Source organism: Sylvia atricapilla, chromosome 24, assembly GCF_009819655.1.
Source record: "Sylvia atricapilla isolate bSylAtr1 chromosome 24, bSylAtr1.pri, whole genome shotgun sequence".
Lineage (NCBI taxonomy): Eukaryota > Metazoa > Chordata > Aves > Passeriformes > Sylviidae > Sylvia > Sylvia atricapilla.
In genome coordinates, this window is record NC_089163.1 from 1,044,730 (window position 1) to 1,057,976 (window position 13,247).

The 13,247-nt window shown below is 54.2% G+C and overlaps 1 protein-coding gene across 1 annotated transcript in view; it reads left to right on the top strand.

Annotated features, from left to right (window-relative positions):
• RUNX3 (RUNX family transcription factor 3) overlaps window positions 1-9,537 on the top strand; it is a 35,044-nt gene extending 25,507 nt beyond the window's left edge. Inside the window, exon 5 of the mRNA XM_066335511.1 lies at window positions 6,526-9,537. Coding sequence (XP_066191608.1) covers window positions 6,526-7,049 — 524 coding nt within the window. The 3' untranslated portion in view covers window positions 7,050-9,537. The remainder of the gene's footprint in view (window positions 1-6,525) is intronic.
• Window positions 9,538-13,247: the final 3,710 nt, after the last annotated feature.

The following is a 13,247-nucleotide window of genomic DNA, read 5'->3' on the forward strand; positions in this document are numbered from 1 at the left end:
GAGCGGAGGGCAGTGCGGGATGCGGTGGGCAGGGGGATGCGGGCAGAGGGCCCTGGGATGAGCGAGGCTGTGCTGGAAGCTGGAAGAGCTGAGCTTGTTTAGTCTAGAGAAGGGCAGGCGGGAGCGGAGCTGATTGCTCTGTGTAAATACACCGAGCGGGTAAACACCGAGGCAGAGGAGCTAATGTAAGCTCTGGAGGACACCGCCGGCACAGGACACGGGGCTGAACTGGTTCTGCATTAATCCACACTGGAGTTAGGCGCGGGGTCCTCCCCACAAGGATGGGTCCAGAGAATTGGAGCATCCCAATGGAGAATTGGAGCATCCCAATGGACCTAGAAGGGTTTGCCATGTGGTGCATGATTCCCTGAGCTGGGAACGCCTGGGGAATCTCCCTGCTCTGCTGCCCAGTGTATTCAGGGTGGGAGAGGACCCAGGAGCTGAGGTTATGCTGCTCAGGGGTGGGTTTGGGGCCGCGTGTGCGTGTGCACAGCAGCGCACGGCGTTCGGCGAGAATCACAAAAGTGAGCAGCAAACGTGCTTGGCAGTGCTGAGGTGGTGCCTGGTGATGCTGTGATAAGGACCTGTTGTGTTTTGGTTTGGGGTTTGCGTTTTTTTGTTGTTTTTTTTTTTTTGTCAGGCCCTGCAGAGGAAGTCCGTGCACCCAGTTTGTGAGCTGGTTCTGTCAGATGCAGAGCAGTGCTCCATGGGCGTGTAACAACGGATGCTGTTCACACCCTCCCTTTTTTTTTTTTTTAATTTTTTTTTTTTCAACACCTCCCCTCCTCCCCCAAAATATATTTTGCTCTATTTTACGTGGGCTGGGAGGAAGGGGCCGTTTTCTTTTTTAGTTGGCTCTGACTTGGAAACAAATGAACTTGTTAACATACGTGACAAAGGCGTGAGAGCCTGCCTGCGTGCGTGGGTGGGGAGGAGAGCGGCGCCTTCTCTAGAGATGAGCTGGGCCTTCAGAGATCAGATGCACCTCGTGCACCTTCCCATGGAGATCCTCTCCTTCCCTTGGCCTCTCTGCGCTCCCACGTGGAGTTATTGCGAGCAGGGGATAGAAAGTGGAGAGGGACAAAGATCAGAAAAATGCTCAGAGATGGCTTGGAGGTCCAAGCGTGGCAGAAATGAGCAGAGAAAAAGCAGCCAAAGGTATATCCAGAGCGGGAATGTCTGTCCCCACTGGTCACACACATGCTGGTGTGTTATATACAGAAGCATAAAGTATCATTAGTGTTTACATTGTCGTCAATCATTGTGGAGTAAGACAGGAAAGGAGGGTTTTTTTCCCAGGGCTACATTTTTCAGGACCATTTTGCAAGGCACACATATGCGTAGAATTAGAACAGTGATCTATGGCCAGGCTGAAGATATTTTATATTCTATACACTTGGGGAGTGCCACGCTATCAAGTTCCCTTTAAATTCCCTTTGTTCTCCGTGTGTCTCCCACAGTGTGAGTATTTGCTGTGTGACATCCACACAGGCTCAGGTTTATCGCTGACTGGGTTCATCAGCCAGCTCCCCACATCTCTAAGGTGGGGACCAGGTGGTATCTGGGCTGCTGAGGAGCTGCTCAGGTTCCACACGTCGCAGACAATCTGATAATGATGGTCCTGCTGTACCTCAGGCCCTGGTGCTGTGCTCTGCCCGGGGTGAGCTGGTTTTCTGGGGACCATTGCAGCACTGAAGAGGTCCTGACGTTGCTTTTGCTGCCCTTTCTCCCCTCCAGGCAGAGTAGATGTGTTCCTGGGTTAGGAGGTAGTGGCAGCACCCACTGCTCCTGTGGGATGGATGCACATCAATCCCTAAAACCATCTGTAGGGTCCATTGCCTCATGTCCTCGGTGGCTTCCAGGGACCTCAGAGCAGATCCACCAGCCCTGACCCCACCAGGGCGCAGGGACCAGTTCCACTCCATCCAAGGCAGCTCCCAAACCCACCGTGGTCTGAAGGGAGGCGGCTGAACACACCCAGAGAAACCTCTGTGGCTGGCAGCTTCACGGACCAGCCCTTCCCACCTCCTGGCCAGCCCTTGCCACTGTGACCCAGCTGAGGTTTGGCTCCCATCAGGGGCATCTTTTAGCATTTATCTCCTGGCCACCCAGCCAAGGAAAGACCTGTATTGTCTCCAAAGACAGAGAGAGAGCTGCTGTGTCACTGCAGCGCTGTTGTTTTTATCTGGAAAGGGGCTGAGCAGCTTTCAAAGCGTGTTTCTATCCCGGCCCACGTGTTGGGGGGGACTTGGGGGTCCTCAAAAGGTGCAAATTGCAGCTGCACAATTAAATCATGGGGTGTGTCCCGGCCTCCGAGATCCCCGGGGCAGCTCAGCCCTAAGGAGGAGACAGTGGCATTACTAATCAGGGCTTTGACCTTTACATGGCTTTTATTTAATACACATTCCACACTTCCCCAAACTCCCATCCAAAACATTGACATTTCCGCTGATAGATTGGGTCAGATTTTGGAGTAGTTGGGGGACTCAATTCACTCTTACAATGGTTAAATTCTTACAGCTAAATGGGCTTATTCAGTTAGTGCAGCAGCTGGTGTGATTTCGAGAAGAAAATAAACATTTCCTTCAAATATTTTGATTGGCAACTGGACAACTGAAGTACTCAAGCTCGGATTGCCAGGGTCCAAAAAAGCAAATGGGGGCTGGACGGCGAGTAAGCGAGGGAAAACCGTAGTAAATCCTCGGAGGCAGCACTCCGGAGCAGATGTGTGTGAGATGTGCCGGGGAAAGGGACAGAAAAAGGGATTTTTAAAGCCCATTTTCAGCCGGGATCCCAAAGGGAATGTGGGGCCCGAGGGTGCAGCTTCACCCACTCCTCGTTCCGCGGCTTTGCTCAGCAGCTGCTTGCTCCAGGTTTGATCCTGGCTGTGACAGAGGGTCCTTGCTGCCGAGTGAGGTGGTTATGGAGAGCGTTAATGGCCGTGTTTTATTTGGATCTCGCTGGGGCTGTTTCGGCGGAGATTTCCTCGGGTGCAGGGCAGGGCTGGGGCTGTGGGGCTCCATCAGAGGGAAGGAGCAGCAGCCCTGCAGTGAAGGAGATGGGACGGAGAGGAAACCTTGGGGTGAGGACCGAGGTGATGGGGCAGTTGTGAGGTGAAGATGGGATGGAAGGGGAACCCTGAGGCAAAGGAGATGGGATGGAGGGGAAAGCCTGAGGTGATGGATGGAGGGGATGAGGTGAGGCTGCTGACCTGGAGACAGCTGTGCAGGGAAGGAGACGGGATGGAGTGACAGCCTGGAGGGGAAGGACATGGGACAGAGGAGCTGGCCTGCAGGACACAGGAGGGGCTGCCTTGAGGGGAAGGAGACCGAGATGGAGGGGCAGCCGTGATGTTAGACGGGATAGAAGGGCTGCCCTGAGGTGAAGGACACGGGACAGAAGGACAGCCCTGAGGTGAAGGACACGGGACCAAGGGGCAGCCCTGAGGTGAAGGACACAGGACAGAAGGACAGCCCTGGGGTGAAGGACACAGGACAGAAGGACAGCCCTGAGGTGAAGGACACGGGACCAAGGGGCAGCCCTGAGGTGAAGGACACGGGACAGAAGGACAGCCCTGAGGTGAAGGACACGGGACCAAGGGGCAGCCCTGAGGTGAAGGACATGGGACAGAAGGACAGCCCTGAGGTGAAGGACACAGGACCAAGGGGCAGCCCTGAGGTGAAGGACATGGGACCAAGGGCAGCCCTGAGGTGCAGGACAGAGGAGCTGACCTGATGTGAAGGACACAGGACACGGGTGACCTGATGTGAAGGACACACAGGACAGAAGGGCTGACCTGAGATGAAGGACAAAGGGGCTGACCTGATGTGAAGGACACTGGATAAAGGGACAGTCCTGAGGTGAAGGACACAGGGCCGAGGCGCAGCCCTGAGGGGACAGCCCTGAGGCCACAGTGAGGCCCCGCCCCCTGCCACGCCCCTGCCCCGCCCTCGCCCCGCCCCCTGAGGGCGCCCCCTGCTGGCGGCGGGCCCGCGGCCGCCTCAGGCCGGGCCCTCCTCAGGCCGGGCCCCTCGAATTTTATTTTTGGAACGGTTTGAGGCTTTATTTGTACCCTCAGACTGGTCAGCAAAAGCTGGAGCTTTATTCTGGGCCAGACTTAGAGCCCGAGGCCAGCAGGGGTGGAAGCGAGCTGGTCACGGTCCCTCAGACGCTTCGTGGTTTGGATTGCGTTTGAGGGGTTGGCGCTGAGGGAATCGGAGTTTTGGAGTTTCAAATTCGCAGATCCCAGCGCTGCAGGATGCTCTGGCCAGGCCTTCGGTGTGTCCACACCCCACGGCCTTGCCCGTCACACACACACAGCCTGTAATTAACACTCTTACACGCTCCTGTCTAAATTAGTAGCAGGGACCCACTGCCAAATGGTGCAAGTTCAGGCCAATAAAATGTAGCCTCTTAAAAAAAAAAAACCAACCAAAAAAACAACTCTTTGAGTGCGTTATAGAGGAAAAGGGAAATGCGCCCTGAGCGCTCAGGTTTGATTTCCATTTGCGTTTTATGGAATATTATTTATGGGGCTGTGAAAAGTAACGAAGGAGCGCAGTCTGAGCGCTGGAGATTGTCACCTGGCAAGGCGGCGAGCAGCAGCGCGGGTGTTTTGGGGGCTCAGGGGGGGATTTGGAGGCTGCTTTTTCTCCCTTTAAGGAGAGACATTCAGTAGACAGCGCTTTTATCTGCCAGTCCAGCTTCAGGCAGGATTTCTGCCCCACACTCCCGTGTCTCAGGATGCTGCTGGATGGAGCTGCTGTGCTCAGGCTGCTCCATGCAGAGCTGGTGCCCAAACCTCAGCTGGCAGCGCCTGGCAGCACCTGCGGCTGTAACACGGCTTTGGGATGGTCCCAGCGCTCTGCTGGGCTGTGAAATCGGGCTTGGAGTGCTTTTTTTCCCCCCTCGCTGGGCTTTTCCAGCAGCGGCTTCCACGGGCGCTTTGCAGCGGCGGGTGTGTGCCGAGCCGCGGTGGTTCGGGGCGGCTTTGAGCTGCTCCTCTCTTATCTCGCCCCAAAGCCACAGCCACGTTCACAAACCAGGTGCTCCCCCGCCTTTCCCCTCCGTGGAGCCTGCGTGGGAAGGCAGGCGCTGCTGGGCGCCCGCAAAAGGGCTGCAGGGCAGGGAGGGAGGATCCTCCCCTTCTCCTTCCACGGCTGAAGGACTCACCTGGGATCAGAAGGGAAGGGTTCAACATCAAATCATCAAATCCCCCTCCATACCTGCTCCTCCAGAGCGTGCCCGTGTCGCTAGGTAGCTGGAAGGGATTGAAGCAAGTGTTTTCTCCTGAGGAAACGCTTCGGGGCCTGGAACGCCGGCCCTGAAAAATTAAAAATGCCTCATTGTAATAAACAGATCTAAAACACACGTCCCTGTGCGTGCAGAGCAGCCACACAATCCTCTGGATGTGTGTTTGTATGTATATGCATCTCCAAAACCAACAGGCGTGTTTAGCATGCTCGCCTCCCGTTCTCTTGCTCTGAGGGATACAAAATCCAGCTGATGTGACCGAAAAAAGTCACTTTGGAGGCTGGATGGCATCCCACTAGCAAAGGAGAAAGGCCCTGCTTTTAACAAGAGGAAAATAGAGGAGGTCTGAAGGGCAGAGGTTTCCCTTCTCTCCTTGCAGAACAAACCTCATTTTTCTCTGCCTTGATGCACCAAGGCCAGAGGTTCCTGGGCTCTGTCTCAGCCTTGGGACAGCTGAGAGAGCCACAGGAATGCCTCCAGCTTCTCCAAGGAGCTTCTGCTGTGGATTCCCACCTCTAACCTGGGCTTCCTGCAGGAGGACGGGATCCAAAGCCAAGGTCCATTTCCAGTTCCAAGCTGGCTGCCACCCCCTTTGGGTTTAGACCCTGCAGGAAAAGGCGTGGGGGGCTCCACTGTCCAGTGGAGCTGGGGAACATCCCCACCACGCTGGCCCGAGAGCCTCCCTTCCCCCAGCAGAGAGCCTGAATTTCTCACTCTCTTCGTCCTCTTGGAAGGAGAAAAATACACAGAGAACTCAAGCAGAGGGATATTGTGGCTCCTGGCTTGGGAGTTTTCAGCTGTGTGTTTATCAGCTCCATCCCCTGATGGTATCAGCACGAACAGGCCACCCACAAGAAGGCTTAGCAGGCTGGTCTGGGCTCCAGCTTTTCCTGCCTGTCTCCATGTGTGTGTGTGTGTGTATACAGCAGGGATGGATGATCCCAGGGCCCGGCCGTCTGGGGCCTGCCTCCATTTATTTACTACACAGCTGATGTCATGGCTAAACATCTTTTTTTCTGTGTTTATGGGGTTGTGCTGCTTTAATCTGCCCCGAGATGAATAGACCCCTAAGAGAAGTCGGCTTAGCTTAGCGTCGCTTCTTGGAGAGGAAACAACAAATTTTGGGGACAGGAAATGGGAGCAACTTAAACAAACGGGTTTAGGGGTTTTATTTAAAAATAATCTCTTTCCCCCGGCGCACCCAAGAGGTGCTTCCCCTTCTAATCCCTCGGGAAGGCTGTAACCACCCCGTCTCCTCCTGCCCCCCTGCAGGCACGTCAGAGCTGAGCCCCTTCTCGGACCCGCGGCAGTTTGAGCGCTCCTTCCCGACGCTGCCGGCGCTGACGGAGACGCGTTTCTCCGACCCGCGGATGCATTACCCCGGCGCCATGTCCGCCGCCTTCCCCTACACGGCCACCCCCTCGGCCACGGGCATCGGGGGCATCAGCATGACCAGCATGCCCACCACCACCCGCTTCCACCACACCTACCTGCCGCCGCCCTACCCCAGCTCCACGCAGAACCAGAGCGGGCCCTTCCAGGCCAACCCTTCTCCTTACCACTTGTACTACGGGACGTCCTCGGGCTCCTACCAGTTCTCCATGGTGGCCGGGGGCGAGCGCTCGCCCACCCGCATGCTGTCGTCCTGCACCAGCGCCTCGGCGGGGAACAACCTGATGAACCCCAGCCTGGGCGCCCAGAACGACGGCGTGGACGCGGACGGCAGCCACAGCAATTCCCCCACCACCATGAGCACCACGGGAAGGATGGATGAGTCCGTCTGGAGACCCTACTGAGTGAGGAGCAGCTCGGCTGGGCGCCCGTGTCTTTAACTTCGTCGGCCACGCCGCGGCTCCTTTCGGATGCCAAGGGAAAAGGTAAACCAAAGTCTTCCAAACCCAAAGCAAAGGATCCTCTGCATGCAAACATCAAGCGAAGATGGACCGAGACCTTCGTTACATTTCAAGGTGAACACCCACGAGGCTCGAGTGTGTCGCTTGATGTGGTTCCTTCCGTGTGTTTTAGGTATGTGGATTGTACATAGGGAAAAAGAAACCCCGAGGACGTGTGGAATCAGATGTTTGGGACCTGCAGAACACTTCTCGTTCATCTCACTCGCACCTCTTCCCCACACAAAGCATTCAGAAGTGAGGAGAGTCTCCCCCTTCCTCTGCAAAATGGTTCAGAGAAGAGAAAACACCAGGGATTCATCTGAGCCGTCTCTCTGCCAGTTCAGGAGGACTGAACTTTAAAAAAAAAAAAAAAAGGAGAAAAAAAAGGAAAAAAAAACCCCACCCCATTGTCTCCTGTCCTCCCCTCCCTGCTGGTGAAGGGTCCCTGAGCACCAAAGAGCAATGGGGTTTGCAGCACAGCCAGGGGCACTGGGGCTCAGTCAGCCACGTGAACAAGAGCTGTGATGTGATTAATTTTATTATTTTGTTGACGACAGAAGGTGTATTGTTCGTTTTGGTGTCACTGTCGTCGTTTTGTCAATCAGTAACGTGGCTGACCCCGGGCCTGGCTGACCTCTCCCCTCCATGTTTACACTCGAGATGTACTTTTTATGGAGATGTTTTGTTTTGTTTGTTTGCTCTCTTGTCCTGACCTCACCATTCAGCTCTTTGCTCCCCTTAGCAAACCTCAGTGGTGGTGGCTGAAGTGAAGGCGGCGATCAGGACAATCGGAGACGTTTGAGATGCACTTCCAAGGGGCTCAGGACTTGGCCTTGCCACTGTTCTCCAGGTGTTTCTTCCGTCCCCTCTGAGTGGCAACACTCACAGCTGGTGGCAAAGCCTCATGATTCTGTTCTGGTCCTTTCCCATGTTCTCACCCAGAGAGGATTCATTTCTTATTTTTAGTCACATTTGTCGGCTCATCCTGGAAGCTCTGAGACTTGGAGAAAGGAGCAGTTTCTACTCCTGGTGGTGGGAATGTTGTGAATTGATGCTGTGCAGCTTTTTCCATCCCCTCACCCTCCTGTCCTTCCCCCAGGTGACCCCGAGCACGGGGATGTCCCTGTAGGGAATAATCTCAAGAGGGGGCACTGGTGGCGGTGGCAGGAGGTGGCATTGGAGGACCCAGCTCTGCCAAGCACCACCCACCCTCGGAGCTGACACCAAAGAGATTCCAACAAACAGGACCGTGGTGGGGGGCAGCTGGAGGGTCCTGTGGGCTCCTCCAGGGCCGGCTCAGGGGCTCGGCTCTGATGCACAACACAGGGGTTTTGTCACCTCCTGCGAGCCAGCTGTGCCCTCTGCTGGGAACTGGGGCTGGATTTAGGATTCCTGGTGCTGGCAGGGCGCAGACACATCCCTGGGGATCCGTAAGTGCAGCCCCCACTGCCCTGCAGAGCCCTCCCCGCAGCCAGAGCCCAGCCCCAGTGCCACCACAACCACGCCTTCCTTTTTCCATTTCTCCCACAAACACGGGAAAACCAAACCCCCAGAGCTGCCCTCCTGGCCTCTGTGCCTCAGTCACACGGTCCCAGCCTTGTCACCTGTCCCCAGCTCCCAGCTGGCAGCCGGTCACCCCCAGCACAGAGCGCTGGAATTGCACTACCACGGCAAGGCTGGAGCAGCACATCCCTGCTCATGGAGAGCTGCCATGACCACTCAGACTTCCCTAAGCAACGAAGAACAACTCTTTTCAATAGTAACAATAATAATAATAATAATAATAATAATATTTTTTAAAAGCCTTACCCCAGCAAAACTGCAACCTCCACTTGCCTTAGCGCCGGCGCTCGCCGGCTCTGGAGCTGGACAGGGCAGCCTGTGTGTCTGGATGCCTTTTTTTGCATTTGTCATCCCATCCCACTGGTTGAAAGCACAAAGGAAACAAGGCATTCGTAGTTGTAGGTTAATTTAAGAACTGTTTGTAGTGAGTTTTAAAAGAGAAAATAATGAAAAAGAACGGCAACGATGTTGTTTTTATGACATATTGTCATGTGAAGGTGTAAATAGATGCACCTCTGTTGTATGCAAATGGTCACGAGACAGGCCAATGTTTTTTGCTTTGCACTATAATTTGCTTTTTTTTTTTTAAAAAAATGCACAATCGCTTGTACAGTAAAGCCCCTTTGTCTGGCTCACAGAATATTTAACTATAAAATCTAATTTTTGGTCTTATTTGTTATAATAATATAATTCTTAAATGTGTTGAAGGATACGATTCTTAATAATGCTTCTAGTACTTGTATGAGCAGGGTAAAATAACACCAGACTAAGGAGATGAGATCAGAGATCTTTGTACATAAAGAAGGCTTAAAGTTCTTGGGTTTTTTAATGGTGTCTTATGGCGGACATTAAAAAAAAAAAAAACAATGCTAGTGATACCAAAAATGTGGTTATTTGTGTAATACCCCAGCCTTACTTGAAGGTAATGCCCTATATTTAATATGTAGCCCGATTTTTAACCTGTAGCACTTGTCACTGGGGAGGGGAGAGGGGTGGGGAGGAGGAAGAGGAAGAGGAGGCTCTGCTCCTGGAGATGCCACTGAGGAAGCTGTGGCTGGAGCAGTCTCCTGATTCCGGCTTCCCCGAGAGCAGCCGGGGCTGTGTGTGGACAGAGCCACGGCTCAGGGGACAGTTCTGCTTTTGTGGGATGGGGTCATTTCTGCTCCGCTGGCCGTGGCCTGGGGCCGCCGTGTAATCCTGTCGATGCCATGAGGAACAATAAACGGATGGTTACAATGGCCCCGCTGCCTCCCGCCTCTCTCTGCTCCTCGCCGGGCTCCCGGGGCGGGATGGGGAGCTCCTCACCCTGCTCCTTCTCCAGCCTCGGGTTTTCGGCTCCTTCAGAGCTCCCTGGAACCAGATCCGGGGTTTGGGGGCTGCTCTCGGCCAGTTTGGCACCACGAGGGTGTCCAGGGCAGGATGGGGTGGGATGGGATGGGATGGGATGGGATGGGATCCATGGGATGGGGATGGGATGGGATGATGGGATGGGATGGGATGGGATGAGATAGGATGGGATGGGATGGGATGGGATGGGATGGGATCCATGGGATGGGATGGGATGGGATGGGATGGGATGGGATGGGTTGAGGTGGGATGGGATGGGATGGGATGACGGGATGGGATGGGGATGGGATGGGATGGGTTGAGGTGGGATGGGATGGGATGGGGATGGGATTGGGATGGGATGGGATGGGATGGGATAGGATGGGATCCATGGGGTGGGATGGGATGGGATGGGATGGGATGGGATGGGATGGGATGGGATGGGATGGGGTGGGGCGGGATGGGATCCATGGGATGGGATGGGATGGGATGGGATGGGGATGGGGATGGGATTGGGATGGGATGGGGATGGGGATGGGATTGGGATGGGATGGGGATGGGGTGGGATGGGATTGGGATGGGATGGGGTGGGGTGGGATGGGATGGGATGGGATGGGATGGGGATGGGGATGGGATTGGGATGGGATGGGGTGGGATGGGATTGGGATGGGATGGGGTGGGATACGATGGGATGGGATGGGGTGGGATGAGGTGGGATGGGAGGACCTGAGCTCCCTGAAAATCCCTTTCAGCCTCTCCAGAGGGGTCTGGAGCACTCCCCGTGCCCAGGGACAGCCCTGGCGGGGTGAGATCCATCCGTACATCCCAGTCCAGCATCCGCTCCCTGCTCTCATCCTGTCAGCACTATCTGGAGCCCCAAAACCTCCCCACAAATCCTGCAGGACCCAAACTCCCGGGCGGTGCGAGCCCAGACCCCTCAGCACCCAGCCTCCAATGACAGCTGAAAGGCAAAAATAAAACTATCCCAGCCCACAGCAGGATCCCGTGCCAAGGCGCTGCGGGCCGGGGCTCCCGGGGAACAGAGGAATTCAGTGCCAGAATTATTCATGAGCCCGGGGCAGGAGCGCCGGGGACATTCCCAAAGCTCTCCCTCCCCTCTGAAGCATCTCTGTGAGTGGAGCCCACAGCGGCTTTTACGTGGAAAGAGAGGGGAAAAAAACCAAAATTAGGAAAAGCCCAAACCACAATAAATGGAGCTCGTACCCGGCTCCACAGCCCTGGCCAGCAGGAATGTGTTCCAAGGAAAACCCAAAGCTTTTCTCCACAGCTACTGGGAGAGGAAACACCCCGAGGTGTAGCTGTTATTTACAGGAACTTTTTGTTCCAAAAGGAGCCGTGCTTTTCTCTCAGCCTCGGTCAGAACTGCAGTGGGAAGAGAGAAGGGGAAGGAAAGGGGGGAAAAAACAAAAAGAGGACAAATAAAAAGGGTCTTGCTGTACTGGATGATCCATGAAATCCATGTGGGCTTGGTGCTGGTGCCCGTGGAGAGGATGAGGATGTGTCCCACCAAACAGCACCTAAAATCCTGATGGGAGGCCCAGAGAACTGATGGTGTTAAATGTGCCCAGCACCTGAGGGCCAGAGGGGTGTGATTTTTATGTGGGCATTATTTTTATATGGGTATTAGTATTATTTGTCTTGTTCTACGGGTGACGTTTTTATAAGGCTGGTGTGTTTTATATTGGGGATATTTTGGGTTCCACACAGGTTTTGTCCCAATTTAATGAATTTAAATGGAAAGGTGGACCTCAGCACAGCTGTGTGGGGTTGTGGGGCACATCAGCCTCTCCCAAAGGCTCCCAAACACCCAAGGGCTCCCTCTGTCCCAGGGGGAAGCTGAAAAACAGGGCTGGAAGCCACAGCGTGGGGCAGGAATGTTTGGGTTTTCTTTTGCAACAGAAAACTGAAAGGGTAAAAAAAAAAATAGCTGGAGCTTGGAAAGCTATTTTTTGAGCATTCAGATATTAAATTGCGTGGAGTTTGGGCTAAAAAATCTCCTAGGAAAAATGAAGACTATTTCCTTTGAGATCAGAGCTAACAAAAGTCTCAGCAGAAAGCTTGTTTTATTCTCATTCCAGCCCAAACTCTAAAGCCCAGCCTCTGTTTTAATGACTCTGTTGTGTCCAGACTGCCTTGGTAAATAATCTTTTAACTTGCACAAATTCGGAGACTACACAGGATATAGGGGAAGGATCCTGGCTCTTGCCTTGCCCACATCAAGCCCTTAATGAACCATGCCCAAAACGAGCAATCAGCATCATTAAGGCCCAATTCTGTTCCTCGGAAACAGGAATGAAATCCTGTTCCTCTGAAACACAACCAGACGGCCCTGAGAGGCGCAGAGCACCCATCCAGCACCCCCAGGGACCCCCTGAACCTGCAAAAAAATCCTCTCTGTGGGCACCCAGCTGGGGCAGAGCGAGGTCTCTGCTCTGGCATCATCTCCGTGGGCACCCACGGGGGGTTAATCCTCCTGCTGGAAAGGACGGGGGCTCTGCGGGGCTGGGGTGGGTGTTTTTGTGAATGCTGCCTATTTAGAAGCCTAAATGATGGAAAACATGGAAAATTCATTAGGGTGTCTGGGCAAGTGTTGGGTTACACGTCATTCACATCCACTTACTCAGCGGGACCTCGCGCCTTGGGGGAGAGATATATTTATATACATTTATATCCACGGATTTTATATAGAGGAGTGGTTGGGGGGGGGGGGAAGTTTTTTCCCCTCCATTTAATTTCCAGACTGGCACAAAAATGAGACTTTTTTTGCTTCTTTTCGAAACTGGCTGCCCCTCTTGGCCTGGGCCGGCTGGGCTCTGTCCCCTTCCCAGCCCTGGGAGGTGACTGGTGCCATTCCCACTGCTTGGAAAAGGCAGGAGCTGCTGTCCCAGGATCCATGAAGGACAAATCGACGGCCAGGGCAGGGCCTGCAGCTGGGATATCACTGCTCCTTCAGTGCTGGCTGAGAGCAGGGAGAGGAGCTGGGGCTGGAGGGCTGATGCAGTGCCCGAAGTATAAAACCCAAAAAAACCCCTCAATCCTTCATTCCTGATCGCTCAGAATTTCTCCAGCTTGCTGCAATACAAAACCAACCCAATGAAAACATTGTTCCAAGGTCGTCGGAGCTGTTTCGTTCAGGATGTTACCTTTTTCAGGGAGCTCTTTCTCCCCAGCTTCAGCCTCGCCTGACGCCAC